Genomic DNA, 25920 nt, shown 5'->3' with positions numbered 1-25920 from the left:
TTCATTACAGATGAATTATGTTTTTTTAAGACAGTGACGTCTGAGTGATCAGAGATCACGTGCAATCATATGTGGTTTTCGTCTTTCCCTTTATACATGAGATTTGACAAGATTCCTTAAATCTTTTAACTATATTGTGCACTGTAGAGGGCGATATGCCCAAATTCCTTCCAATTTGTCTTTGGGGAATATTGTTCTCAAAGTGCTGGATTATTTGCTGAAGCATCTGTTGGCAAATTGACAAGTCTTGACCGATCCTTGCTCTTCAAGGACTAGGCTGTTTTTGGAAGCTGCCTATATATTATGACACGACTGGCCCACCTGTTTAACATCTCCTTTTTACAATTCTCTGTTGTTTGCCCTGTGTTTAGCCTCTGTCATCTGTTTCGACCTGGACTACGCTTCCCATAATTCCATGCTCTGATCACCTCCAGCTGTTCCCCATTGTTTTCACCCCTTTTCTATTACCTCAATTATCCCATGTGTATATATTGCCCTGTTATCTGTTCCCCTTTGTCGGTTGTTAATGTTTCTCCCCAGTTCATGCCCGGGTTCAGTCCTGTTTGTTTTCGTTTGTTTGTTTTGCGTCCTAGTTTCCTGTCTTGCCCTGTTTGTGTGATCATCCTGTTTGTATTTTAATTTTATTCTTATTAAAATAGCTGTACATATATCCAGTACTCATGACCTCCATTGCAACACTCTAACTTTTTAAATTATTAGTTTAAAATTTCCCCTGTCTCAACTTATTTGGAGTGTGTTGCAATCATCTGATTTGAAATTACTGTACATTTTCACAAAAAACTAAAACAAACAAACAATGAAATTCACAAGGTAAAATATCATATTTGTGGTGCTTTCAATATAGCAATGGGTGAATATAATTTATAGATCACTCCATTATGCTTTTATTAGCATTTTTCATACTGTCCCTTTTTCTGAATTGGGCTTGTATTATATTTAATAAATGTATTATTTAATTTTATATTATTTATTTTTTATATTTATTTATTTGGGAGGCTTATGTTATTAATTACCATTATTTTGATTCATTAATCAGCAAATCATGTAATTAATTTGATTATAATTTTAAATCGATTGACTGGTATTTTTAATTTATTTCCATGTCAAAATGTTACATAATAATAACTTTTATTTATATTGTGCCTTTCAGGACCCAAGGATGCTTTACAGAGCAAGAAGGATCAAAAGAAAATTAAACTGAAAAGCAAAATACAACAATAAACAAAAACAGATGTACAAGGTAACAATCATCAAATTAGTGAGTTGAGAGATGAGAAAAGATGTGTTGTTGATCATTTCAGTTTATTCATCACACTGGAAATGGAAGATAAAGCCATGTGTAGTGTGCACTGTAACATACGGCATATTTTGCCAACTGTATTTGCTCATCCAGGTATTCTAGGCATACAGATATTTTGCACACGTGTACAGTATGCACACTACATACTGTAAAAATAGCTAGTTGTATGTTAGAATGCGATTCTGAACAGAACCAGAGTATTCAGTACGGGATCTTCTCTACGTGTTTAAAACTCTCCATAGTAAAAATCACTGCTATATAATTCTAGGTGTGACCAGAGTTGTTTTAAGGGTTTGGCAGGGGCTTTTTCTGGCATGTCATTTATGGAGTGTCATATCAAAAGAGTTAATGTGTGATTCAGATGTGTGGTGAATATGGGAGTCGAGCCGCACAGCACACATGAGAACCAGAGCACAAAACTTGCTTGAGTTCAGATGCATATCCTGCACTAGCATTAGAGTCATTTCCATTTCAAGGACATAAGGGTGAATGTACTTTATATTTTGGGAATAACAGACAATCCATTTTCTGGAGAAAAAAAATTCATAACTCATTCACAGAATAAGCCTTTTATTACATGCTGGTTGTATTTTGTCCACTAAATGTTTTTTCTGTTATCCACAAAATTGAAGGAACTTGTCTCAAATTCATGAACAAAATCAGTTTTCGGTCTACAATTTTGTGCACAAAATAAAGTGCTGACATAAAATTGTTATAGACAATATGCAACTGGCTTTTGTCTTTCTGTGACGAACTGTAATTACATTTAAAAACTGCATTTTGTGTCATGTAATTCATTTGGTCCACGAAGTTAAGCATTTTACACTCAACAACCCAGAACACCCTAAAATCATACTGGTGAGTTTCATTTCACTGATCATTTTTTATTATTATTATTCAAATTGGGGTTTAAACTTTGCCAGTTTACTGACATTATCAAGTAATGTGTTTGTGAACAGCAAAAACCCCATCCTGCATACAACTGAATTGGGAAATGAATGTACAGTAGTAGAATACACATTATTGCACTAGTTGGGTGAAATAACACAAATCTATTCTGTAAAAAACAGACTCACATGTATGTGGCTGAATTCTTACCTGTTTTATTCAGTATGTGCTGTGAGCCATCACACCGTATAGTGTCACTAGAGGAGAAAAGACAAAGAGAGCACATCAGCTTCATTAACTCTTAATTATTATAAACAAACATACCTGTATGGAAATACACACATATGAGACCTCTTTAAAATCTCAGTTGTTTCTTCTAGGAAGCAACTAGATGAAATGAATAGCAAGTGGAGACTTTGGCTTCTCAGATGTTTCTCCAGTGTGTCTCCTCTACAGTTTCACAAGAGATCTCAACATTGTCTCAAACTGTGCTCAGATGTGTCAAGATACAAAAAGTCAAATCAAAAGTCAGACATCGCAATATGAACTCAAACATTTCTCTTCAGATTTTCCCCAGATGATATGATCTCAGATATGACATCCACATTCATTTAATACCTCTTAATATTATTACTGTATGACAACAATCCTCTGTAAAATCCAAAATGGCTGTTTTGAAAATGGTGTTTCCAGGATGCGCTTAAATAGTTAATGAGCTTGAATGTTTATTTACACCGTATTTATTGTTGATTTTGCAGTTAAATTTAGTGAAGTTTTGTGAAGTTTGAAGTTAATTTTCTACTTAAATTTACCTGTTCATAAGCAAAAAATAAATAAATAAATAAAACTTTTGATTGTTACCAGCATCGTGTTTTGTGGTCTGGTCTGCACTTATATAGCGCTTTTCTTTAACCTTATCAAAGCGCTTTACACTGTGTCCCAATCACCCATTCACACTCACAATCTTACACCAATGATGGCAGAGCTGCTATGTAAGGCGCTAGACTGCCATTGGGAGCAACTTGGGGTTCAGTGTCTTGCCCAAGGACACTTCAGCATGTGGAGTCATGTGGGCCGGGAATCGAACCACCAACCCTGCGATTAGTGGCCAACCCAAGTGTTGTGGAATGCTTCCGTATGTCACGTGGTACACGATTAAATATGCTTATAAGAAAAGTTAAAAATCCAAAATGTTCCAATAAAATTTAATGCAATAAATTTAAAGTACCATGTTCATCAGATTTGTAAATAAAAGTTACTGAAAATGAACTCGCTTTAGTAAGTAGATTTTATTTAATTTTATACCATTTTAATTTTCTGTTAGCAAAAACTAAATTAAAATTAAGTAAATTTCACTAGTCAATTTTTTCAGTGTTGTTTTAATTAATTAAATAAGGAAAAGTACAAAGATTTAGTATTTTATCCAGTATCTGTGTGTACTATTAGCTTAGAACATGCTAATGTCAAAGGAGTCTCCCGTTCAAATAGTTGTTTTACTGTTCTTTTGCATAGTTCACTGTTCCAAATCAGTCACTTATGAGGTCTCATTTCAGTCAGAATGCTGCCTTCGAAGGAAGCTGTCTATTTAGGCAGAAGACATAAAGGCTGCTCAATGGGTGAATGAACAGAATTAATATTTCACTGGATAAAATATGTTTGAGCATGTATGAGAGAGACATTTTTGGAAGCAAAGAAGATGAGACAGAGAGAGAGAGAGAGAGAGAGAAAGAGAGAGAGAGAGAGAGAGAGAGAGAGAGAGAGTGAGAGCAAGAGAGAGGAAGGGGGCTGGAGAAAGAAAAACAGGATGAGATTCCCAAAACATCCATTTATCCATTCCTTTCACTCTGACACAAGCTGAGTGCCTAATGTCCATTGTGTCTGAGTGTGTGTGTGGTATTCTAGCATGTTGCTTTGTTTAAACTGACTTCTCATATGTATCAACTGGAATACTATACTTCAACATTTTCTGAAGAACATGTCAGAGGTGATTCTGGTACTGTGAGTGGTGCTAAATGTGCTTTAAATGTTCTTTCAAACAGATTTGTTTTAAATCAACAAAAATGACCTCCCTAGAGTCCCTAAACTAAACTTAAACCTAAGCCTAACCAGTAGTGTCAGACAAAGCAAATGTGAGATGAAAAACAAAACCACTTCATTTTGTGTTGCTTCTATGTCACTTTGGGCTCATATGTCGGCTCATGTGCAAGACTCGTGCCCCAGTCCTTTACATCACAAGTGCAATGCTCAATCAGTTGAGCTAATGTGCAATTTTATCAACTCGAACAAGTTTGTAAATGTAGTTGCTGATGTAATGAAAATGTTGAAAACTGTGTAAGAAACAGGGTGAAAAATAAGGGTTTATGAACTGATAATCTGTCCTTTTACTCGTGATTTGTGTGAAAGAGAATAAAAGTCACTGTTGTTGTAGCGCCTCTAGTGTCACCAGGAATCACCAGGAAACTGACGCAATACGTACAACAAGCCACGTAAAAAATATTTTGGAAGCCAGGTAAGTGCTTTGATGTCCCTGGACTCGGCACGGCCACAAGTAGCACCTTAGGCTCCGCCCCACCTGCCTGTACATCCGACATGATTGTTCCCTTGGTCCCCTTCACCTGGAGCTTGGTGGCGTGGCTCATGCTCTCCAACCAGGTGCGGTGGCAGATCAGGACTGCCCGACTCGGCTATGTGATTCAGTTCGCCAGGCGCCCGCCCAGGTTCAACGGCATCTGCCTCACTGCGGTGAAAGTTTTGAACCGGGCTTTGCACAGACCCCTGTTCAAGATGCTGATGCAAAATCGCATCTTAGCGAACGTCCGGCATCAAGATTGGTTCGCGGCGGTAGACCTGAAGGACACGTACTTCCATGAATCAATCCTTCCTTGACACAGACCCTTCCTTCGGTTGCTTTCGAAGGACGGGCATACCAGTACAAGGTCCTCCCCTTTGGTCTATCCCTGTCACCTCACACATTCACGAAGGTCGCAGAGGCAGCCCTTGTCCCATTAAGGGAAGTGGGCATTTGCATCCTCAAATATCTCGACACCTTATCTTGGCTTATTCTAGAACCCCAGTTAAATACATAACCAGCATTCTATTTCCTTTTGTTCCAGACCACCACAGGCATTACTGAAAGCACTAGTGGAAGACAAATACCTACGCAGTCACGAGGAATCCCCTTGTGATGCATCAATGCAGGTAGAAAGCAACACAGCCCACACTGCTGGCAGGGGAGTCACATTCAGTCTGTAGAAATTGGAAAAAGTGTAGACTGAAGACCATGCTGCTGCTGCACAAATTTCAGAGAGTGACACACATCTGAGCACTGCCCAAAAAGTTGTGAGAGCACGTGTAGAGTGACAGTGAATAGAGGAGAGGACAGGACGCTCTGAAGACTTGTATGCATGAGAAATTACCTGCGCCACCCAGTGCGCTAGTCTCTGCTTGGAGAGCTTAGTCCTTTGTGGGTTCGATGGAAAAACTGTGTGCGATAGCCTCTTGAGAGAGTAGTCAGGAGCCACTGGTTTGTTGTAATTGATCCCTAATAAGCAATAAACAGCCCACAGTCGAACTAACCATGACAGTGCTCCTGTCTGTGCTTTTCTGCAGAGATAGAGGGTGATGGTGAAACAGATGAGGAGGCTTAAATGTAGGTTTTACACCAACATTCTGATAGATAGCGAGCAACAGAGGTCGCTGTAAGTGCCTTTGGGCATGAACCTGTACCTACACAATGGGAACAAGTCTCTGGGACTGAAAGACCTCTGGTAAAGGGGACTGGCCCAACCAAACCTAGTGCTGTGCTTGCACTAGAGTGCCCAATGCTGTGCCGCAGTGGTTGGCAATGACACCCATCGCCTGCAACGCAAGTTCTGTCAGATTTATCATTAAAGGGTCAGATTACGTTGCTCTTAGGGAGGAGTGCAATGCAACAAAAATGTATAAACATGACCAAGACATGCTGTAGAGTTGTATGCCAGTGACAGCAGTTCATTTGTGCATCTGCACTCGACAGTGGGGCAGTGTATGTTCTCATGGAGTGCCTCACCATGAGACACGATGAGAGCTGCAACACTGGGTTCTACAGGTGTCATGCTGCCAAGACCCACTGCCTCCTGGTCCTGGTGTGCAGGTCAGTTGATCAGGACATGTGGCCTTTGATTAATTCTGTAATGCAGAAGATTTTTTTATTCCTTTTGTCATGCTGAAGTGTTTGCTTATGCTTATGATCAGAAATAGAGCGGCTCGAAGAAAGCAGCATATCCTGAGATTCCAGACCTGCCAGTCGTGCTTGATGCATTGATTATGGAGCATGGGTAAGACATGGCCTCTTTAAGATGGTCCACACTAAGACAGGCAGGGCACTGATTATGTCCATCAATGATATGCATCACATGAGGGCATGCAGAACATATAGATATATTCATACTGACTTCAATACTCACCTAAAAGCAATTCGGCACTCGTTAACAACACTCAAGTAAGTTTCATGTCCAGTGAGAAACAAACAATTATCCTGCACTCATTAAACTTAGGCAGTCAGGGCTTCAGAGTGTATGTGTTTACAAAGATACAAACTTACATGCAACCAGAAGTTTGAAACCTTTCAGAAGGTTTTGTTTACCGGAGAAAATGCTTGAAAACACAGCTTCCCGATCCCGAGCAGCGAATCCTGGAGAAAACCGCTCAAAACCCAGTTTTCTCCGGTCGCTAGCGGCACTTCACTGAGAAAACTGCTCATAATCCAATCCGAAAACATGGCAATGAAACAGTTTGTGGATGTCAGCTGAAGCACTCTTCAAAAACAAATTGCACAAAATATCGTCACAATTGATTCCGTCAAGCGAGAATGTAGAGATTGAGTGTTTTATAGCTAAAAACACATCATGCGTCACGGGGTGACACATTCTAATTCGATTCTCTGTCAAAGTGCAAGAGCTTTCCATTAGTGCTTTCAATACTGCCTCTAGTGGTCCGGAATGAAAAGAAATAGAACTACATATAGCTTCCTTTAGTTCATGTAAGCTGAAATCGACCCCATTCTGCCAAATGAATGATTAAAATCATCACATATTTTTACATAAATTCAAGCGTGAACACGTTTCACTTTTCTGAGTCATGGGTTCTGATCCCATAAAACCAGTAAGTAATCTTGTAACATAAACAATGACAAGCACAATGACAAGCACAATTCCGAGTTTGCATTTTCCCTCTAAAATTATATTTTTCCTTTACTGTTTGGGTTTGGGGTAGATTTAATGAAAAATGCATCATTGTATTACATTATTTACAACTAAATATACAACTCACTTTTTCACCTGGAAACTGGGACTCACAGGAGCCCATACATTCAACAACACTTCAATTTCAGCCAGTTTCAGTAACTACAGACAGAATTCAGCTGAAGATTTTTTGATGTACTATCGCTGAATTCACAGTGTGATCAGTCTGTAGACTAATGAAATATATTACTTGGCAGTAGATTTGTTTAGTCTGATTATTATGATGAATAACTATAGCTATTTACCGAACAGTGATGTCTTTTATCACATAATTTTTGGGTAAAATGTGGTAAAATCACTGTACCATGTGGCCTCAATTGGCATATTGCTTTATTTAGCATGTGTGTTACTTTGTTTCCTTGCTATAACAAAATATTGAAATTCACATGTTTAAATTGTGACATTTTTAATCATCTCCAACTGTACAGGTGTGTGTGAGAGAGAAACACTGACAGAAGTGCATTTGTGAGACAAACAATGAGAGAACTGACTGTGTGCTGAAGCATTATCCAGTTATCAACACACACCAAATCCACATACACAGTTATGTAGGTCACAACAATACATCAGCTCACAGTCAATTATACACTGTTGTGTGTGTTATGCCAGTCAGTGTGGCCATGTGGTTTAGATTCAGTTGACTGGCTTCACAGCATGTGTATTTCCAGAAAATAAAACCTTAAAAAAACACACATTTATTTACCTGTTCTTTCTATCTTTCTATCTATCTATCTATCTATCTATCTGTCTGTCTGTCTGTCTGTCTGTCTGTCTGTCTGTCTGTCTGTCTATCTATCTATCTATCTATCTATCTATCTATCTGTGTGTGTGTGTGTGTGTGTGTGTGTGTGTGTGTGTGTTTTATTGGACACTGTACAACTGCTGTGGCCCTCAAAACCACATTCATAACGCATTTAACTTCCTTAATGTGATGTATTTCTGTGAAAAACTGAATATGACACAGGAGGCTGTGCTATATTGTAAATTTATACTATGGTCTATTTGAACACTCAGTACTGATTGTCTGGAATGTGAGTTAAAACTGTTTAATGCACAGGTAGTTCCAGTCAGTTTTAATCACGTTCTATATGAACAACCTGGAGCTCAACACGCTCAAAACAGTGGAAATGATTGTGAACTTTAGGAGGAACACCCCAACATTGACCACTCACCATTCTAAACAGCACTGTGGCAGCAGTAGAGTCATTCAGGTTCCTGGGCACTACCATCTCACAGGACCTGAGGTGGGAGACCCACACTGTTCTTCTCAGCAGTCATTCAGACTTTCCTCTGCACTTCAAAACCTGTATATGAAATTGCACATCAGAAGACTACAAAGGATAATTTGGACTGCTGAGCGGATTATTGATTGCCCCCTGCCACCCCTTCAAAAACTGTACACTTCCAGAGTGAGGAAAAGGGCTGGAAAAATAACTCTGGACCCCACTCACCCAGCCCACTACCTTTTTGAACTGTTGCCTTCAGGCCGATGCTTCAGAGCTCTGAACACCAGAACCATCAGGCACAGGAACATTGCTTTCCCTTAGGCTATCCATCTCATGAACAGTTAAAAACTATACTATAATTACATGCAATACACAGCCTAATCAATTATATTATTTAACATATCCTACCTCTTCTGCATTACATTCCTTTGCACTGTATATAACAGATTTGTTTTTGTGCATGCAATACATATTTTTGTCTTATTGTGTATTTCTATATATACTTATATTTCTATTCACTTTTTATTTTTATTCTTTCTTTATTGTCTTTTATTGTCTAACCCTAACCCTGACTTGTTGTATTGTTTGTCCATTGGAAGCTTCTGTCACCAAGAACAATTCCTTGTATGTGGAAGCATACTTGCCAATAAAGCTCATTCTGATTCTGAATATAGTGCATCAAATCTTATGAATCTCAGAGTTGGGATTAACCATCACATCTCAACACAACATCATCAAGTCATGCAATGCCATCTTTAAATCAACTGTGATGTGCTTCAGTAAACACAGAAAAGACACCAGTGTTCACCAGCCCCGTATTACTAAGTATGACCTGAAGATTATTAGAAATGAACCTGAACTTTCCTCTTACACACTCATAAGAGTTGTCAGGAAAGTATGGTTAGACATTCAGCTATGTTTCTCATGGAGGTGGAGAGAAGAATACTACCAATCAAAGGTGTCTTTCGCTGTCTGGCAAGATGATTTATTTGTAATATGATACTGCTGCGCTGCTCAGGACACACCCACTAGAGGGCGACGCATGATCACACATCGCTGACTGAAGCGCTGAATGGAGACTGGGTTATAAAACACAGCCTTTTATGGTTTAGTAATCATGAAAGGCCATTTCATGCTTTAATTCTTAATTTACATTTACATTTATGCATATGGCAGATGCTTTTATCCAAAGCGACTTACAGTGCATTTACTACAGGGACAATCCCCCCGGAGCAACCTGGAGTTAAGTGCCTTGCTCAAGGACACAATGGTGGTGGCCGTGGGGTTCGAACCAACAACCTTCTGATTAACAGCCCTGTGCTTTAGCCACTATGCCACCACCACTCCATATTTTTTAATCAATTGTGCAGCATTAATGGATACCAAACTAATGTCTTAGATCAGGTCAAAGTCTGCAGGTTTCAAAGCGTTTTGGATGGTTTTGCCCTCAACATGTACTGTAAGTGCCATGTTCCCACTTTATTTTAGGTATCTTTCACTACTATATACTAACATTAAAATACATACAATATAAGCTACTTATTGTGTAACTACATGTTGTTCTGCAGAATTCTCACAAGATTCACATTTGCTTCTACTAAGGTTGAGGTACTACCCATAATTATGTAAGGATTAGGGTTTAAGTGTTGGGGTAGGGGTAGGTTTAGGGTTAGAGGTAAAGTTAACAGTGTACCTACAGATTAGGGTTAGGGTTCATTATTGCAGATACTTTAAATATTAGTATGATGAAAACACACATATGCACATAATAATTACATTGTATCAAATGCTTAAGTACACAGTAGTTAAAGACACATAATATAAAGTGGGTCCAGTGCCACTTCCACAACTGTCACGTCTGCAACGCTGGTATTTCCCCATGAATGTGAAAATGACAATGGATACAAAAAATGATATTACATTTTCTTATCAGTGCCAACCCTTCTACCTTATATGGCCGAGTTTTTACGGAGCATGTGGTCTCTCTTTTATTTAATTAGTTCAAATAAATGTAATATTATCACTCTACTTTATCTCTGTGTCTGATTTAGAACAGGCAGAACTCTTGATCTAATGACCCGTAGATAAAGGTAACCATTATTTTAATTCTTCCAGTCAAAATTTGCTCTGCAAAAATCGTTGACAGCTGTAACAATGTGACCATAGTATAAGCGAGATAATCCACAAAGAACCATCCAATGCGAAGCACATCTTCTGACTGGTTTAATGAGACCTATCCGTGGATTATCCCTAACATATTCCCTGCTAAAGGCTGTATTCAGGCATGATTCACAAAATATTAGAATGCATTATTGCTTTTATTAAATAGTCCAAGATCATAACTGGATGCTACTCATTTAATGAAATGTGCAACATACAGTAATGTGCCAAATATACAATATAATTGATCTTATCCATTGGATTTCATTGGATCACATGGTCATTCAGATTGATATGATTGATTAATGTTACTTTTCTCTGCCCACACAGCCTTGGTGACATCAGTTGAAAACAGTGTCAGAAATGAATGGGGGCTTGGGGCAAAAAATTATTCAATTGGCATGAAGGACTTGATAACAGTTTTAATATAAATATTAGTTGGTTAATTGACATTATTCAAATTCAAATGATTGATTAAATTAAAGTATTTGACATCAGTGTATGACACAAAGCCATTTTGGAAGTTATAAAAAAATATGGGGAGATGCCCCTTTAAATTAAATATTGCCCCTAATGGAAAAGTTCATTTTTGACCCTGGTTGAAAAGGAAAGTAATTTGTAAAGTGGAGCAAGTCATTCTATTTGGATGAAAGATTTCAAAGCAAACATTTATTTGTAAAATACATTTATATTCTGTAAAATAATATCACACAAACAATAAGACCAGGAACATTTAACTAGTAAAGTCCATTTTTATTTCTGTTTCTGATGTCTTATGTCTCTTTCCGCCTGTCTGTGTGTGTGTGTAAATGCAGGGCTTGGGATACATTACCGTTTCTGCCATATATGAGCTCTGTAAAAGCATTTCATTAGTCTGATTCTGATACACAGCCATCAATCCACTCTAAATCTAATCACACACACACGCACGCACGCGCGCACGCACGCACGCACACACGCACACAACATACACAGAAGCACTCATATGGCCAAAGAGCCACATATGTAACTAGTGCACAAACAGAGGTATTTCTGTAAAGGCTGTCTTTTAGACTTGGACAGAGACATTAGACTCCAGAATGAGATCAATAATACAGTGTATAACACCTGATTAAGTCTACCATCACAGACTGCAAATACAATTTTCTTAATCAGTGTTTGTCTTGTACAGAAATACATGTAGTTGAGAAACAGGATTGTATTATTAAGGGCTGTTTTCAGAGAATCCTATATGTGGAGAAGGAGTGGAGAGGAGCAATGAGTAAGTCAGACAAATGTTTGTGAAATATATTGAAGAAAGCGAGACTTTACATATAAAGTCTGGCATCGACTAATCTTTATCAACAAGTAACAACAGTACTCTTTGAAAGTCTACTGTACTCGAGGAAAGTGTTTCTATCATTTCAATGTTATTTTCATGATTTCTACAAGTTGTAAAATGGAAAATAAAAGTAATATTTTAGAAAAGAACAAAAACTGGAAATAAATGATGTGAGCCCTAATGTAATGGAAAAAATCCATGAATTCATTTTCAAAGGTACCTGTATATATTTTTAGGGTTAAGCTTTAAATCGACTGCCACTGTAATGAAAGACATACATCATATTTTTATTCAGCAGAAGAAAGAGAACGAATCGGTTACCTAACGTAACCTCGGTTCTCTCTAGACGAGGGAACGAGTATTGCGTAAGCTAGCTTACGCTACGGGAAAGATTCATCTTTTCTGAGATATTGAAGCCAAAAAATTATCCTTAATTTTGTATCATTTGTCAACGCAGTGCAGCAACTGCATACCTTGAGCGGGCTAGCTAGCGAGCTCATTGGTTGCTCTGCGGCAACTGCTGCAGCCTATAGACGAACTTGGGCGAACTCGCGTCCAATGAGAGGCGTCCGCGCTTACTGCATCAAAGCCCGGCAAAATGGGCGTGGCTAGAGTGCATATAAGCGTAGTTCGTAGGCTGGAACCCTGGTTTTCATTGAATGAAGCGAAAGTCGCCGTGGCGCGAAGCACGGCCGGCTACGCAATACTGTTCCTCGCCTAGAGAGAACCGAGGTTACGTTAGGTAACCGATTCGTTCTCTTACGAGAGGTTCTCTCGTATTACGTAAGCTAGCTTACGCTCACGGGAACCCATTGTCAACGCCGTCGCGCCAAGCATCCACTGCATGAGCCCCGGGGGTTGGGGGACCCGGGGGAGCCCTTGTGAGTGGGGAAATAATATTTGGCCGGCAAGAGTGCGGGCCAGTGTGTGTGTAATACATAAGCACATTGTGGGAAGGCAACGACAGAGCGGCGGTGCCGGTCTGTGTGGAATGAGTCCCATCAGTGCAGCTCACCAGGGGAGCTGTAGCGTATTAAACTGCTAGTAGTTTTGCCTGCAGGGCGGGCACTTCCAGATTGTAAAATCTGACAAAGGTGGAGGGGGAAGCCCAGCCCGCTGCCGCGGGCTCATCGGGACCATGCTCACGATGAGGCCATGCCTCTAGTGGAGTGAGCCCTAATGCCCAACGGGCATGGCAGGTCTTTTGACGCGTATGCGGCAGCAATAGCGTCCACTATCCATCTAGACAGTGTCTGTTTCGAGGCGGCGAGACCTTTGGTGCGCCCTCTGAACGAAACGAAAAGCTGCTCAGAGCGTCTGAAAGAGGCGGAGCGCGCAGTATACAATCTCAGAACTCTGACTGGGCAAAGGAGATTGGCGTCGCGTTCGCTATCGGATGCTGGCAGCGCCGATAGGGAAATGACCTGTGCTCTGAAAGGAGTACCGATCACCTTGGGAACATAGCCGTGTCTAGGCTTTAAAATGACCTTGGAGTCACTTGGTCCAAACTCAAGACACGCAGCGCAGACAGACAGCGCGTGAAGGTCTCCCACACGTTTGACTGATGACAGGGCAGTCAGAAAAACGGTTTTGAGTGAAAGGTATTTCAAATCCACGGATTGAAGCGGTTCGAAAGGGGGGGCTTTCATAGTTTCGAGAACTATAGAAAGATCCCAGATAGGAACCGATGGAGGGCGCGGGGTTCATCCTTCTAGCTCCCTGAGGAAGCCGGATGACCAGCTCGCTTTTTCCCAGTGACTGGCCGTGCAGGGGTTCAGCGAACGCCGCGACGGCTGCCACATACACTTTGAGCGTGGATGGGGATCTGCCCTTATCCAGCAGCTCTTTGTAAAAACACGAGCAGCGACGACACCCCACATGTCCGTGGGTCCAGGTCTCTGTCGGTGCACCATTTTGAAAACACAGACCATTTTGACGCATAGAGTCTTCTCGTGGAAGGGGCTCTAGCGTGTATGATGGTGTTTATTACCCCTTCTGGCAGAGCGACGGGTAGTCGTTGATCACCCACGCGTGCAGCCCAGCGCTCTGGGTGGGGATGCCAGATCGTGCCGCGAGCTTGAGAAAGGAGATCTGCTCTCACTGGGATGGGCCACGGCGCTGTCAGTGACAGCTGCGTAAGCTCCGGGAACCATGTCTGATTCTCCCAACGCGGGGCTATGAGGAGCACCGAGTGATGCGTTTCCTGATCCTCTGCATTACCTGTGGCAATAGCGAGATGGGAGGTAAGGCGTAAGCGGGCAGTTGGGCCAGTCCTGGGCCAGCTGCCCTCGCTCGAGAAAAATATTGGGCAGTGAGAGTTCTTTTCTGACGCAAAGAGGTCTATCTCTGCTCTGCCGAATATCGCCATAACTTCTGGACTGTTTGAGCGTGCAGGGACCATTCCCCTGGGGAATATTGTCTCTGGACAGTCTGTCTGGGCCGCCGCTCAGGTGGCCTGGCACGCGCGTCGCCCTCAGCGAGCGCAGGTGTCACTGGGACAAACTCAGTATGCATTTCGTCAGATGGAAGAGGTTCCTGGATCTGACACCGCCCTGACGGTTTAGGTAGAATACCACAGATCTGTTGTCCGAACGGACCAGGACGTGGTGACCCAGAATGACCGGGAGAAAGCGCAGCGGCGTACTCGACCGCTATCATTTCCAGACAATTTATGTGAAGGAGCTTTTCCTGAACTGACCATAGGCCAAAAAAGCGGAGAGCCCTCGCGAGACCGCGCTCCAACCCGTGTTGGACGCGTCTGTCGAGATGACTTTTCGGCGAGATACAGCTCCCATCGTCACTCCCCGCTGATACCATTCGGCCACTGTCCAGGGCTGCAGAGCTGAAATACAGGTCTGAGTCACCTTGATCGGCTGGCGGCCTGTGGCCCAAGCCCGGCGAGACGCCGGTGTTTAGCCAATGCTGAAGCGGGCGATGCGCAGTAAACCCAGCTGAAGTACTGCTGCAGCTGAGGCCATGTAACCTAGCACTCTCTGAAATTTTTTCAGAGGCGTGAGGCTGTTCATCTGAAAGGACGCGGCTAGTCGCTGAACACAGCGCGCTGTGTAGATAAGCTGAGCCATCATTGCCACGGAGTCTAGTTCTATTCCAAGGAAGGAAATTGCCTGACTGGGCTGTAGTGAGCTCTTGGTCCAATTGACTGCAAGACCCAAACTGTTCAGATGGCTGAGGAGAACTGTTCTGTGAGACAGAAGCTCCGTATGTGACTGTGCCATAATCAGCCAGTCGTCCAAATAGTTCAGAATTCGCAAGCCCTGACTCCGCAGGGGTGCGAGCGCCGCATCCATGCACTTCGTGAAAGTACGGGTGCTAAAGACAGGCCGAACGGAAGGACGGTGTATTGATAAACCTGGCCGTCGGCGTAATCTCAAGAATGGCCTGTGACGGGATTTATCTGAATCTGAAAATAGGCATCTTTCAGATCGAGAGAGATAAACCAGTCCCCTGGCGCGTATGCGCGAGGAGTTTCCTGATTGTAAGCATTTTGAACGGTCTTTTGCAAGCACCTTGTTCAAAACCCTGAGATCTAATATTGGTCTGAGGCCGCCGTCTTTCTTGGGAACAAGAAAATAACGGCTGTAAAACCCCGACTCGCTCAGCTAAGGCGGCACTTCTCTATGGCCCTTTTGCACAGAAGGTTTGCTATTTCTGAACGAAGCATGCAGGCTGCTTCCGTGTTCACAATAGTTTCGAGCACGCTCTGAAGCGGGAGGGCGGCGATTGAACTGTAGCAAATAGCACTGTTTTATTGTGCTTAACACCCATTTGGATATCCTGGGATAGCTTCCCACGCTTTGAAGCGTAACGCTAGAGGGTGAATGGCCAAATCGCCCTGATTGCCGCACACAGCAGCTGAACAGAATGTGTGAGCACGCTTACTGTGCTTATGCATGACTGCTCGCAGACAGCAGGGACAGGCTGTTCTGTGAGTGACTTCCGATTGAGGTGAATGGGGAAAGAGTCACATCTGTTAAGTGATGCTGCGAGCATAGTCACGGGTACGGGACTTACATACAGAGAAGTGTTTGCTGGCCGTGTGACAGAGCGGGCAGAGAATGGGCGCCGCGACGGATTCGTGGGCGCGTTTATTGACTCTAACACTCGAGCGGGCTGTGTCCGCTTTATGTGAGTGGGCTCTGATAGGAACACGGGAAGTGTAATGCTTGTGTGTAGAGGTGAACACTGGATTGTGGGCACATTTTCTACACATAAGGCATGTTTGCTCTTTATAAGATTTCTTGGGTCGCCGTGAAAACGGCGTTTGAGTGCAGGCAAGCGGGCAGTATCACCGGCTTGTTGGCTGCTGAATCCACCACTGCAGTAGCCTGAGAGAAGGGGACTGACAGAGGGCGAAGCTTTTACGGCTGTCCGGCTGCGGCGGGACTGAGCCGTCGTTTTCTCAACAAAGCTAGGAGGACTTCGGTTGCTCAGGTTTCAACGCAATCTTAGGCCGAGGCCCGCGGGGGGGGCGGCGGTCTGCGGTGGCTGTCTGAGCGCGACCTAGGGCGGCCGCCCTGTCGACGCTGAAAAGTCTGGCTTTGCTGAGCTGGGCGCTGTGAAGAGGCTCGTGCAGGAGGCTGGTCACGTGGGCGGCCTGCAGAGGAGCTAGCGCGACGAGGCAGGAAGAGATTCATGGCTTGGGTGGCTTTCTGGACTTCCGTGAAACGGTCAACAATGCCACTCACCGCGGAACCGAAGAGACCGGACGGAGAGAGCAGCGCGTTGTCCGTCGCGCTCCTTAGATCTGAAACAGTCTCTGGGTGTCCGCCTTTCTCATCCCATTCTCGAAGGAGGTCCGCTTGGAGGATCTGTAAGACGGCCATGGAATGCAGAGCAGATGCGGCTTGGCCGGCGGCGGCATAGGCGCGGCCAACACAGGCGGAAGTAGTTCTGCAGGCCTAGACGGGAGCACCAGTTTAGACCGCCATCTCGCGGAGGGCGGACAAAGGTGTGCTGCTACCGAATCCTCTGGATTCCTGGGCCGAGGAGGAGGCTTGGGAGCCTGACCACTCCTCGCTGTCCGAAGCCATGATGGAACAGCAACCCTTATCCTCCGCCTCGGCAACTGCGCGTCCCGGGGGGGCGGGGAGGGTGAAAGCGAGACTCAAGGGAGAGGCTCCGGCGAGGCAGTCGCTTCTAACACCGGTTCCAGCAGCCTTTGGGAGTGGCGCTTCTTATTGCGCGGCGAAACGAAAGGCGGCGCGGCGGCTTCGGTTTTGCATGCTTCGAGTCGAGCCTGCAGGGTCGACATCGGAAGCTCCTCGCAGAGGTCGCATCCGCCGTCAGCGAGGGCGAGCTCTGCATGTTCCCGTCCCAGGCAGAGAGCGCAGATGAGGTGGCGGTCTCCGGTGCTGAGAGGAGCGCGGCATGAGCCGCAGGAAGTGCGAGGCATCTTTAAAAAGATGCTCGATACTCTTTTTGTGAAGTTCGCTGAGGAACTTAGCTTGCTCTAAAAAAGGATACGTCGCCGGATGGCGTAGCTTGCAGGATGGCTGAAGGTGGCGAAGACGGCCGGCTTCTTCGAGCGCTGTCCAAGCTTGCTAGATGCCCCTCGAACAGCGACGCGGCTTCCAGTTCAGAGATGCGAAGAGCTTCGCTGAAGAGATGAAAATCAGGGTTCCAGCCTACGAACTACGCTTATATGCACTCTAGCCACGCCCATTTTGGCGGGCTTTGATGCAGTAAGCGCGCGGACGCCTCTCATTGGACGCGAGTTCGCCCAAGTTCGTCTATAGGCTGCAGCAGTTGCCGCAGAGCAACCAATGAGCTCGCTAGCTAGCCCGCTCAAGGTCTGCAGTTGCTGCACTGCATTGACAAATGATACAAAATTAAGGATAATTTTTTGGCTTCAATATCTCAGAAAAGATGAATCTTTCCCATAGCGTAAGCTAGCTTACGCAATACGAGAGAACCTCTCGTAAGAGAACTCCAATTTCTAGTTGTCTAACGCCATTGTTTTCTGAGGTATGCGGTACCAGAAAGCGTTTTCCATGGAGGAAAACACGTTTCAGTGTGGATGTAAATGTAGCCAAATGAAAACAGATGTGTGGATGTGGCAAAAGACAATATGAGGGTGGGTAAATGACAGAATTTTAATGAACCCACTTAAGTACAACTACTATATACTTAAGCATTTTTTACAATGTACTTTAGCATTTAGCAATTACAGGCGTATGCAAAAGTTTAGGCACCCCTGACAATTTCCATGATTTTCATTTATAAATAATTGGGTGTTTGGATCAGCAATTTCATTTTGATCTATCAAATAACTGAAGGACACAGTAATATTTCAGTAGTGAAATGAGGTTTATTGGATGAACAGAAAATGTGAAATATGCAAATTAAATATATATATATGCATAAATGTAGACACCCTTGTCATTTTGTTGATCTGAATACCTGTATGAGTTGAGTGTGAGTTTCTTTTATTTGATAGGGACAAAGCATGTTGATGAACATTTGTACAGAATACAAGATGTAAACAAGCCGGATTATAGCAGTATTGCAAATTTACGTCCGTAGTCCCTAGGCAGGTACACACAAATAACAAATACTCACTATACACAAGACTCAACTAAAAAACACAATACATAAAAACACATCACAAAAACTACTAAGAAAAATGTTTACACACTTGATTTTTCATAAGCCACTTCTTAAGATGTTCTTTCAAAGTGTGATAAGTAGAACATTGTCGTATTGACTGTGGCAAACCATTAAAATATTTGCTCCCTATCACTGATAAAACTTTCTGGCCAAAGGATGTTCGCCTATTTGGTACTTCCCAGTCCCCTCTACTGACAGACCTGGTACCAATACCACAATCTCCCCTCTGTTTAATAAACTCCTTCAATGGAGGTGGAGCAAGGCCATGCCAGACTTTATAAACAAAGCACGCATAATTAAAAAAATTTAAATTTTCAAAACTCAATAGATTATGTTTCTTATTTATATTACAGTGGTGAAATGAAAGGGGTTTTTTATCAAACACATTTATCGCCTTCTTATACAGTATTTCTATGGACTTAAGAATTGAGTTACTCGTGAAAGACCAACTACTGAAGCAATACTGCATATGTGAAAAAAATCATTGAATATAAATACAACCTTGCAGCACCAACTGTCAAAAAGGACCTAATATACCTAAAATTCTTTAAATTAAATTTCACAATATTAGACAACTTTTTTACATGGCTTTTAAAAGTGAGAGTATAATCTAAAGTAACTCCAAGATACTTAAACTCTTTCACAACTTCTATTTCCTCTCCTCCCATAAATACATTTGAATGCGTCATCAACCATTTTGAAAACATCATACACACAGATTTTTTTGTGTTCAATATTAAACCTGTCCTAATAAGGCAATCCTGTACATTAGTCATAGCAGAGGTCAAAGTAATCGATGCTTTTTCAAAATTCTTTGCATGGATATAAATAACTACATCATCTGCATATAACTGAATATTTACATCTTTACATACTTCAGGTAAATCATTAATGTAAAGTGAAAATAAAATTGGTCCTAAAATAGAACCTTGTGGAACCCCCTTGGAGCAAGCAATATAAGAAGATTTCACACCATCAATACATACACATTGTTTCCTATTTGAAAGATAAGATTTTACCCAAAGTATTGCTTCCTCTGAGAAATTAACTACCTAGCACTGATTAATTGGAACACACAATTGGTTTGGTGAGCTCAAGCCTTGAACTTCATAGACAGGTGCATCCAATCATGAGAAAATGTATTTAAGGTGGCCAATTGCAAGTTGTTGTTCTCTTTCACTCTCCTCTGAAGAGTGGTAATATGGGGGCTTCAAAACAACTCTCAAATGACCTGAAAACAAAGATTGTTCAACATTATGGTTTAGGGGAAGGCTACAAAAAGCTATCGCAGGGATTTAAGCTGTCAGTGTCCACTGTGAGGAACATAGTGAGGAAATGGAAGACCACAGGCACAGTTCTTGTTAAGGCCAGAAGTGGCAGGCCAAGTAAAATATTGGAGAGGCAAAGGCGAAGGATGGTGAGAACGGTCAAAAACAGCCCACAGACCACCTCCAAAGACCTACAACATCATCTTGCTGCAGATGGTGTCACTGTGCATCGTTCAACAATTCAGCACACTTTGCACAAGGAGAAGCTGTACAGGAGAGTGATGCGGAAGAAGCCTTTTCTGCACACACGCCACAAACAGAGTCGCTTGAGGTATGCAAATGCACATTTGGACAAGCCAGCTTCATTTTGGAAGAAGGTGCTGTGGACTGATGAAACAAAGATGGAGTTATTTGGTCATTACAAGGGGCGTTATGCATGGCGGCAAAAGAACACAGCGTAAAATTTGGTGGAGGTTCCATCATGCTGTGGGGCTGTGTGGCCAGTGGGAATCTTGTTAAAGTTGAGGGTCGCATGGATTCCAATCAATATCACCAGATACTTGAGAATAATGCAGAGGAATGAGTCACAAAGTTGAAGTTACGCTGGGGCTGGATATTTCAACAAAATCTACTCTGCCATTTATGCAGAGGAACAAGTACAATGTTCTGGAATGGCCATCCCATTCCCCAGACCTGAATATCATTGAAAATCTGTGGGGTGATTTGAAGCGGGCTGTCCATGCTCGGCAACCATCAAACCTAACTGAACTGGAGATGTTTTGCAAGGAGGAATGGACCAAAATACCTTCATCCAGAATCCAGACACTCATTGCAGGCTATAGGAAGCGTCTAGAGGCTGTTATTTCTGCTAAAGGAGGCTCAACTAAATATTTCTGTTGGGGTGCCCAAATTTATGCACCTGTCAAATTTCGTTTTGATGCATATTGCAGATTTTCTGTTCATCCAATAAACCTCATTTCACTACTGAAATATTACTATGTCCTTCAGTTCTTTGATAGATCAAAATGAAATTGCTGATCCAAACACCCAATTATTTATAAATGAAAATCATGGAAATTGTCAGGGGTGCCTAAACTTTTGCATACACCTGTATGCACTACCGGTCGAAAGATTTGAAACACTTATTCTTTATTATAGTTTTTTTCTTCACATTTCAGAATAATTGTAAAGTCATCACAACTATGGAATAACATAAATGGAACAATGGGAATTATGTTGTGACTAAACAAAATCCAATAGAAATAGAATAGAAGCCTTTACTTTTGTCACACATTATACATACATTTTTGCATATATACACAGTGAAATGTATTTGTTTTCACATATCCCAACTAAGCTGGGGTCAGAGTGCAGGGTCAGCCATGATACGGCGCCCTGGAGCAGATAGGGTCAAGGGCTTTTGCTCAAGGGCCTAACAGTGGCATCTGTTGTGTTTGAACCCCCGACCTTCTGGTCAGTACCCCAGAGCCTTAACCGCTGAGCCACCACTGCCCCCAAAACTGTGTTATATACAAAATCAAATCTGTGTTATATTTGATCATCTTCAAAAGTAGTCAATCTTTGTCTAGAATTTGCAGACATGAACTCTTGACATTTTCTCCAGCAACTTCTTGAGGAATCATCCTGAGATGCTTTTAAACAGTATTGAAGGAGTTCCCATCTATGTTGGGCACTTATTGGCTGCTTTTCTTTATTATTTGGTCCAAGTCATCCATTTCAAAAACGTCTAGGTTACAAATGTAACCTCCGTTCCCCAATGGAGGGAACGAGACGTTGTGTCCGAGAAGCGACACTAGGGGTCTCTCTTGAGCACCGAATATACCTCTGATCTATGAAAAAAAGCCAATGAGAAGTTGGCAGCTAGTATTTGCATACCCCGGACATAAGTGTACAAAGGCGAGGCAAATACTAGAGTTCATTCAGGATTTTTCTGAGGAGCCGAAATGGTCCGGCCACTACAGAGGCTCGGCTCAGCGACGTGGCCGGGAAGGACACAACGTCTCGTTCCCTCCATCGGGGAACGGAGGTTACATTCATAACCTAGACATGCCCCTTCTGTCGCTCTCTCCACGTTGTGTCGGAGAAGTGACACTAGGGGGTCCAATTTAAATTACGCCATACGCTGAGCCGGAATCCTTTTGGTTACCCTGACAGGGGTATAAGGCGACGCTTGCCAACCTGGGAACGGGCCAAGCCTGTCTGGACCTCTTTTCTATCGATGTTTATCGCATACAGCAATAGACAGCCGGGGCCCTTACATGCACTGAGGGAAGGGGGTCTTACCCAATTTCCTATTCTTTCAGGGGGAAAAGACCCTGCGGAGACCACCCCTACCCAGCTGGGGAGGTAAGGTGGTGAATACATCACATGTGTTTTTAGGCGACACGTGGAAGTGGCGCCTAAAGGGGGGAGTTGCTACAACACGGAGACCGGAGGACAGCTGGAACTGCCTAAGGAAAATGCAGGTCCGCTCGTAAGGGGACCGTATCGCGGAAAATACACACAGGGGGAGTCCACGTAGGAGTCCTCACCCTGTGGAGCACTTATTCCAGTACAGGGTAGATTTGAGTACCCGCACTGGATTGGGTCGCAAGTTCCTCCGCCGAACTGTGAACCCATGAGCGCTTGGGAGGAATCGACCAGGGATTCGAGTTGAGTGGAATCTCCTGGGAAAAAAGATGCACAGTTTTACCTCAAGCGAGGGAAAGGGCGCTATATGCAAGCGATTCACCCGGCCAGCCCATCAGCGTGTTACCGAGTTCGACTGGCTCGGACCTGAGAAAACACGGGATGAAACTGACACAACCCTGAGATTGTAGTATCTCGTAAAGGTGTTGGGTGTCACCCAACCCGCTGCTCTACAAATGTCTGCCAGGGAGGTACCCCTGGCTAGTGCCCACGAGGACGCAATACTCCTTGTCGAGTGAGCTCGGACCCGCAAGGGGGCACGGCCTGAGTGTGATAAGCCAATGAAATGGCATCTATGGGAAATGGGACAGCGGAAAGGAAACTCTGTCCCCCAAAGCATACAAAGAGCTGCTCAGAGTGTCTAAAGCTCTGCGTGCAGTCCAAATAGGTACGCAAAGCACGTACCGGACACAGCAACGACAGGGCTGGGTCTGCCTCCTCCCGGGGCAGCACTTGCAGGTTCACTACCTGGTCTCTAAAGGGAGTGGTAGGAACCTTGGGCACGTAGCCTGGTCGCGGTCTTAGGATCACATGAGTGTCTGCCGGACCGAACTCCAGACAAGTGTCGCTGACAGAGAACGCTTGCAGGTCCCCGACCCTCTTGATGGAGGTGAGTGCGATCAGCAGGGCAGTCTTAGGAGAGAGAGTCCTGAGTCCAACTGATTATAGCAGCTCGAAGGGAGGTCTCTGGAGGCCTGTGAGGACTACCGAGAGGTCCCAGGAGGGGAACAGGCTTGGCCGGGAGGGATTTAACCTCCGGGCCTCTTAGGAACCTGATGATTAAGTCATGCTTACCAAGGGACTTGCCATCTACTGCGTCGTGGTGGGCCACGATAGCAGCAACATACACCTTCAAGGTGGACGGGGACAGCCTCCCCTCCAACCTCTCCTGCAGGAATAGGAGCACTGACCTAACTGCGCACCTCTGTGGGTCTTCAGCCCGGGAAGAACACCAATTTGCGAACAATCGCCACTTCAGGGCGTAGAGCTGCCTGGTGGAAGGGGCTCTGGCTTGGTTGATCGTGTCTACGACAGTAGGTGGTAGGCCAGCTAGATCTTCCGCGTCCCGTCCAGGGACCAGACGTGGAGTTTCCAGAGGTCTGGATGCGGATGCCAGAGCATGCCCTGCCCCTGAGAAAGAAGGTCCTTCCTCAGGGGAATTCGCCAGGGAGGGGCTGTCGCGAGGAGTACGAGGTCCAAGAACCGGGCCAGTATGGAGCCACTAGTGTGACTTGCTCCTCGTCCTCCCTGACCTTGCACAGCACCTGTGCAAGAAGGCTTACTGGGGGAAATGCGTACTTGCGCAGCCCCGTGGACCAGTTGTGTGCCAGCGCGTCTGCCCCGAGGGGAGCCTCTGTTCGGCCATACCAGAGCGGGCAGTGGGAGGTCTCTCGGGAGGCAAGCAGGTCTACCTGGGCCTTGCCGAATCGTTCCCAGATCAGCTGGACCGACTGGGGGTGAAGCCTCCACTCTCCACTGGGCAAGCGTTGTCATGACAGCGTGTCTGCTACCACATTGAGTTTGCCTGGAATGTGAGTGGCACGCTCACCTGAGTCACTGCTGGGTCCAAAGGAGGAGACGACGGGCGAGTCGTGACATGTGGCGGGAGCGTACGCCGCCATGGCGATTTATGTATGCTACCGTAGTGGTGCTGTCTGACCTGATTAGGACATGTTTGTCTCTAATTAATGGGAGAAACTGTCGCAGGGCAAAGAAAACAGTCAACAACTCTAGGCAAGTGATATGCCAGCGCAGCGGGGCCCCTCTCCAAAGGCCCGCAGCTGCGTGCCCATTGCAAACGGCTCCCCAACCCGATTTGAAGGCGTCGGTAGTGACCAGGACGCATCGGGACACCTGCTGCAGGGGCACTCCTGCCCGTAGAAAGCAGAGGTCTGTCCAGGGTTTGAGTGTTTGGCGGCACGCGGGGATGATTATCACACAGCGAGTGCCGTGAGAACAGGCCAGATGAACCAGAGGCAAAGGAAATAGCTCTTTTATAGAGAATTTGGGTACCGCTGCCCCGGTTAAGGGGAGCGGCAAATGAAATGTATTCAAAACAAAATTGTCCTCCCGGCCCTCCACTGGGGGACGGAGCGGTCTTACCATCTCCGGAGCTAACGTCTTGGGCTCTGGGTCGTCCGTCTCAGGAGCACCTGGGAGCCTTCCGGGTCCTCGAGGGGGTCCGTGAAACGGGGGGCGTCTGCTTCCTGCGAGGCGCTAGATGCGTGGGCTGAGAGCTGGGCCCAGATTGAGGCGGAGCGGCCTGTTGTTTCTTCGCAGGGGGACGCCCTTGGCAAGCAGATGGGGCATGGCCCAAGGCAGCAGGTTTGCGGCGGGGCAGGATCTGAGAGATCGCCTCCGTCTGTTTCTTCACCGCAGAGAACTGCTGGGTAACGTCCTCGACGATGTCGCCAAAGAGGCCGAACTGGGAGACTGGGGCGTCGAGAAAGCGAATCTTGTTGGTCTCACGCATCTCGACCAAGTTCAGCCACAGGTGTCATTCCTGGACCACGAGGGTGGCCATTGCCTGCCCGAGTGACTGCGCTGTGACCTTCGTGGCTCTGAGGGCGAGGTCGGTCGCTGAGCGCAGTTCCAGTTAACTTTACCTCTAACCCTAAACCCTATCCCTAATCTAAACCCTAACACTAATTGTTAACCTACCCATACCTCAACCTCAGTAGCAGCAAATTCTTGTGAGAATTTAGTAGAACATCATGTTGTTATACAATAAATACATTGAATTCATGTATTTTAATGTTAGGACATAGTAGTTAATATACAGCTGAAGTCAGAAGTTTACATACACTTAAATTGAAGTCATTAAAACACATTTTTTAACCACTCCACAGATTTCATATTAGCAAACTATAGTTTTGGAAAGTCGTTTATGACATCTACTTTGCGCATGACACATAATATTTCCTACAATTGTTTACAGACAGATTGTTTCACTTTTAATTGACTATATCACAATTTCAGTCGGTCAGAGGTTACATACTCTAAGTTAACTGTGCTTTTAAGCACAGCTTGGAAAATTCCAGAAAATGATGTCAAGCCTTTAGAAAATTAACCAATGAGCTTCTGATAGGAGGTGTGCTGAATTGGAGGTGTATCCCAG

The 25920-nt window shown here is 44.2% G+C and overlaps 1 protein-coding gene across 5 annotated transcripts in view; it reads right to left on the bottom strand.

The window, feature by feature from the left end:
* raraa (retinoic acid receptor, alpha a) overlaps positions 1-25920 on the bottom strand; it is a 406433-nt gene that overhangs the window by 174761 nt on the left and 205752 nt on the right. For 2 of the 5 annotated variants that reach the window (XM_052102280.1, XM_052102282.1), the window contains exons 1-2: positions 8664-8755; positions 2420-2466 (exon numbers count right to left, since the gene is read on the bottom strand). Coding sequence is in view for 1 of the 5 variants with exons in the window: in XM_052102287.1 (XP_051958247.1) it covers positions 2420-2466; positions 8664-8698 (82 nt within the window). In the remaining 4 variants the exon portion in view is untranslated. Of the gene's footprint in view, positions 1-2419; positions 2467-8663; positions 8796-25920 lie in introns of those variants that run through there. The other 3 variants (XM_052102281.1, XM_052102290.1, XM_052102287.1) reach the window with 2 other exon arrangements.

This window comes from Xyrauchen texanus, chromosome 33 (genome assembly GCF_025860055.1).
Source record: "Xyrauchen texanus isolate HMW12.3.18 chromosome 33, RBS_HiC_50CHRs, whole genome shotgun sequence".
In the NCBI taxonomy this organism is placed as follows: domain Eukaryota; kingdom Metazoa; phylum Chordata; class Actinopteri; order Cypriniformes; family Catostomidae; genus Xyrauchen; species Xyrauchen texanus.
The sequence above is the reverse complement of the archived record's forward strand: the minus strand, read 5'-3'. Positions and strand labels throughout refer to the sequence as shown.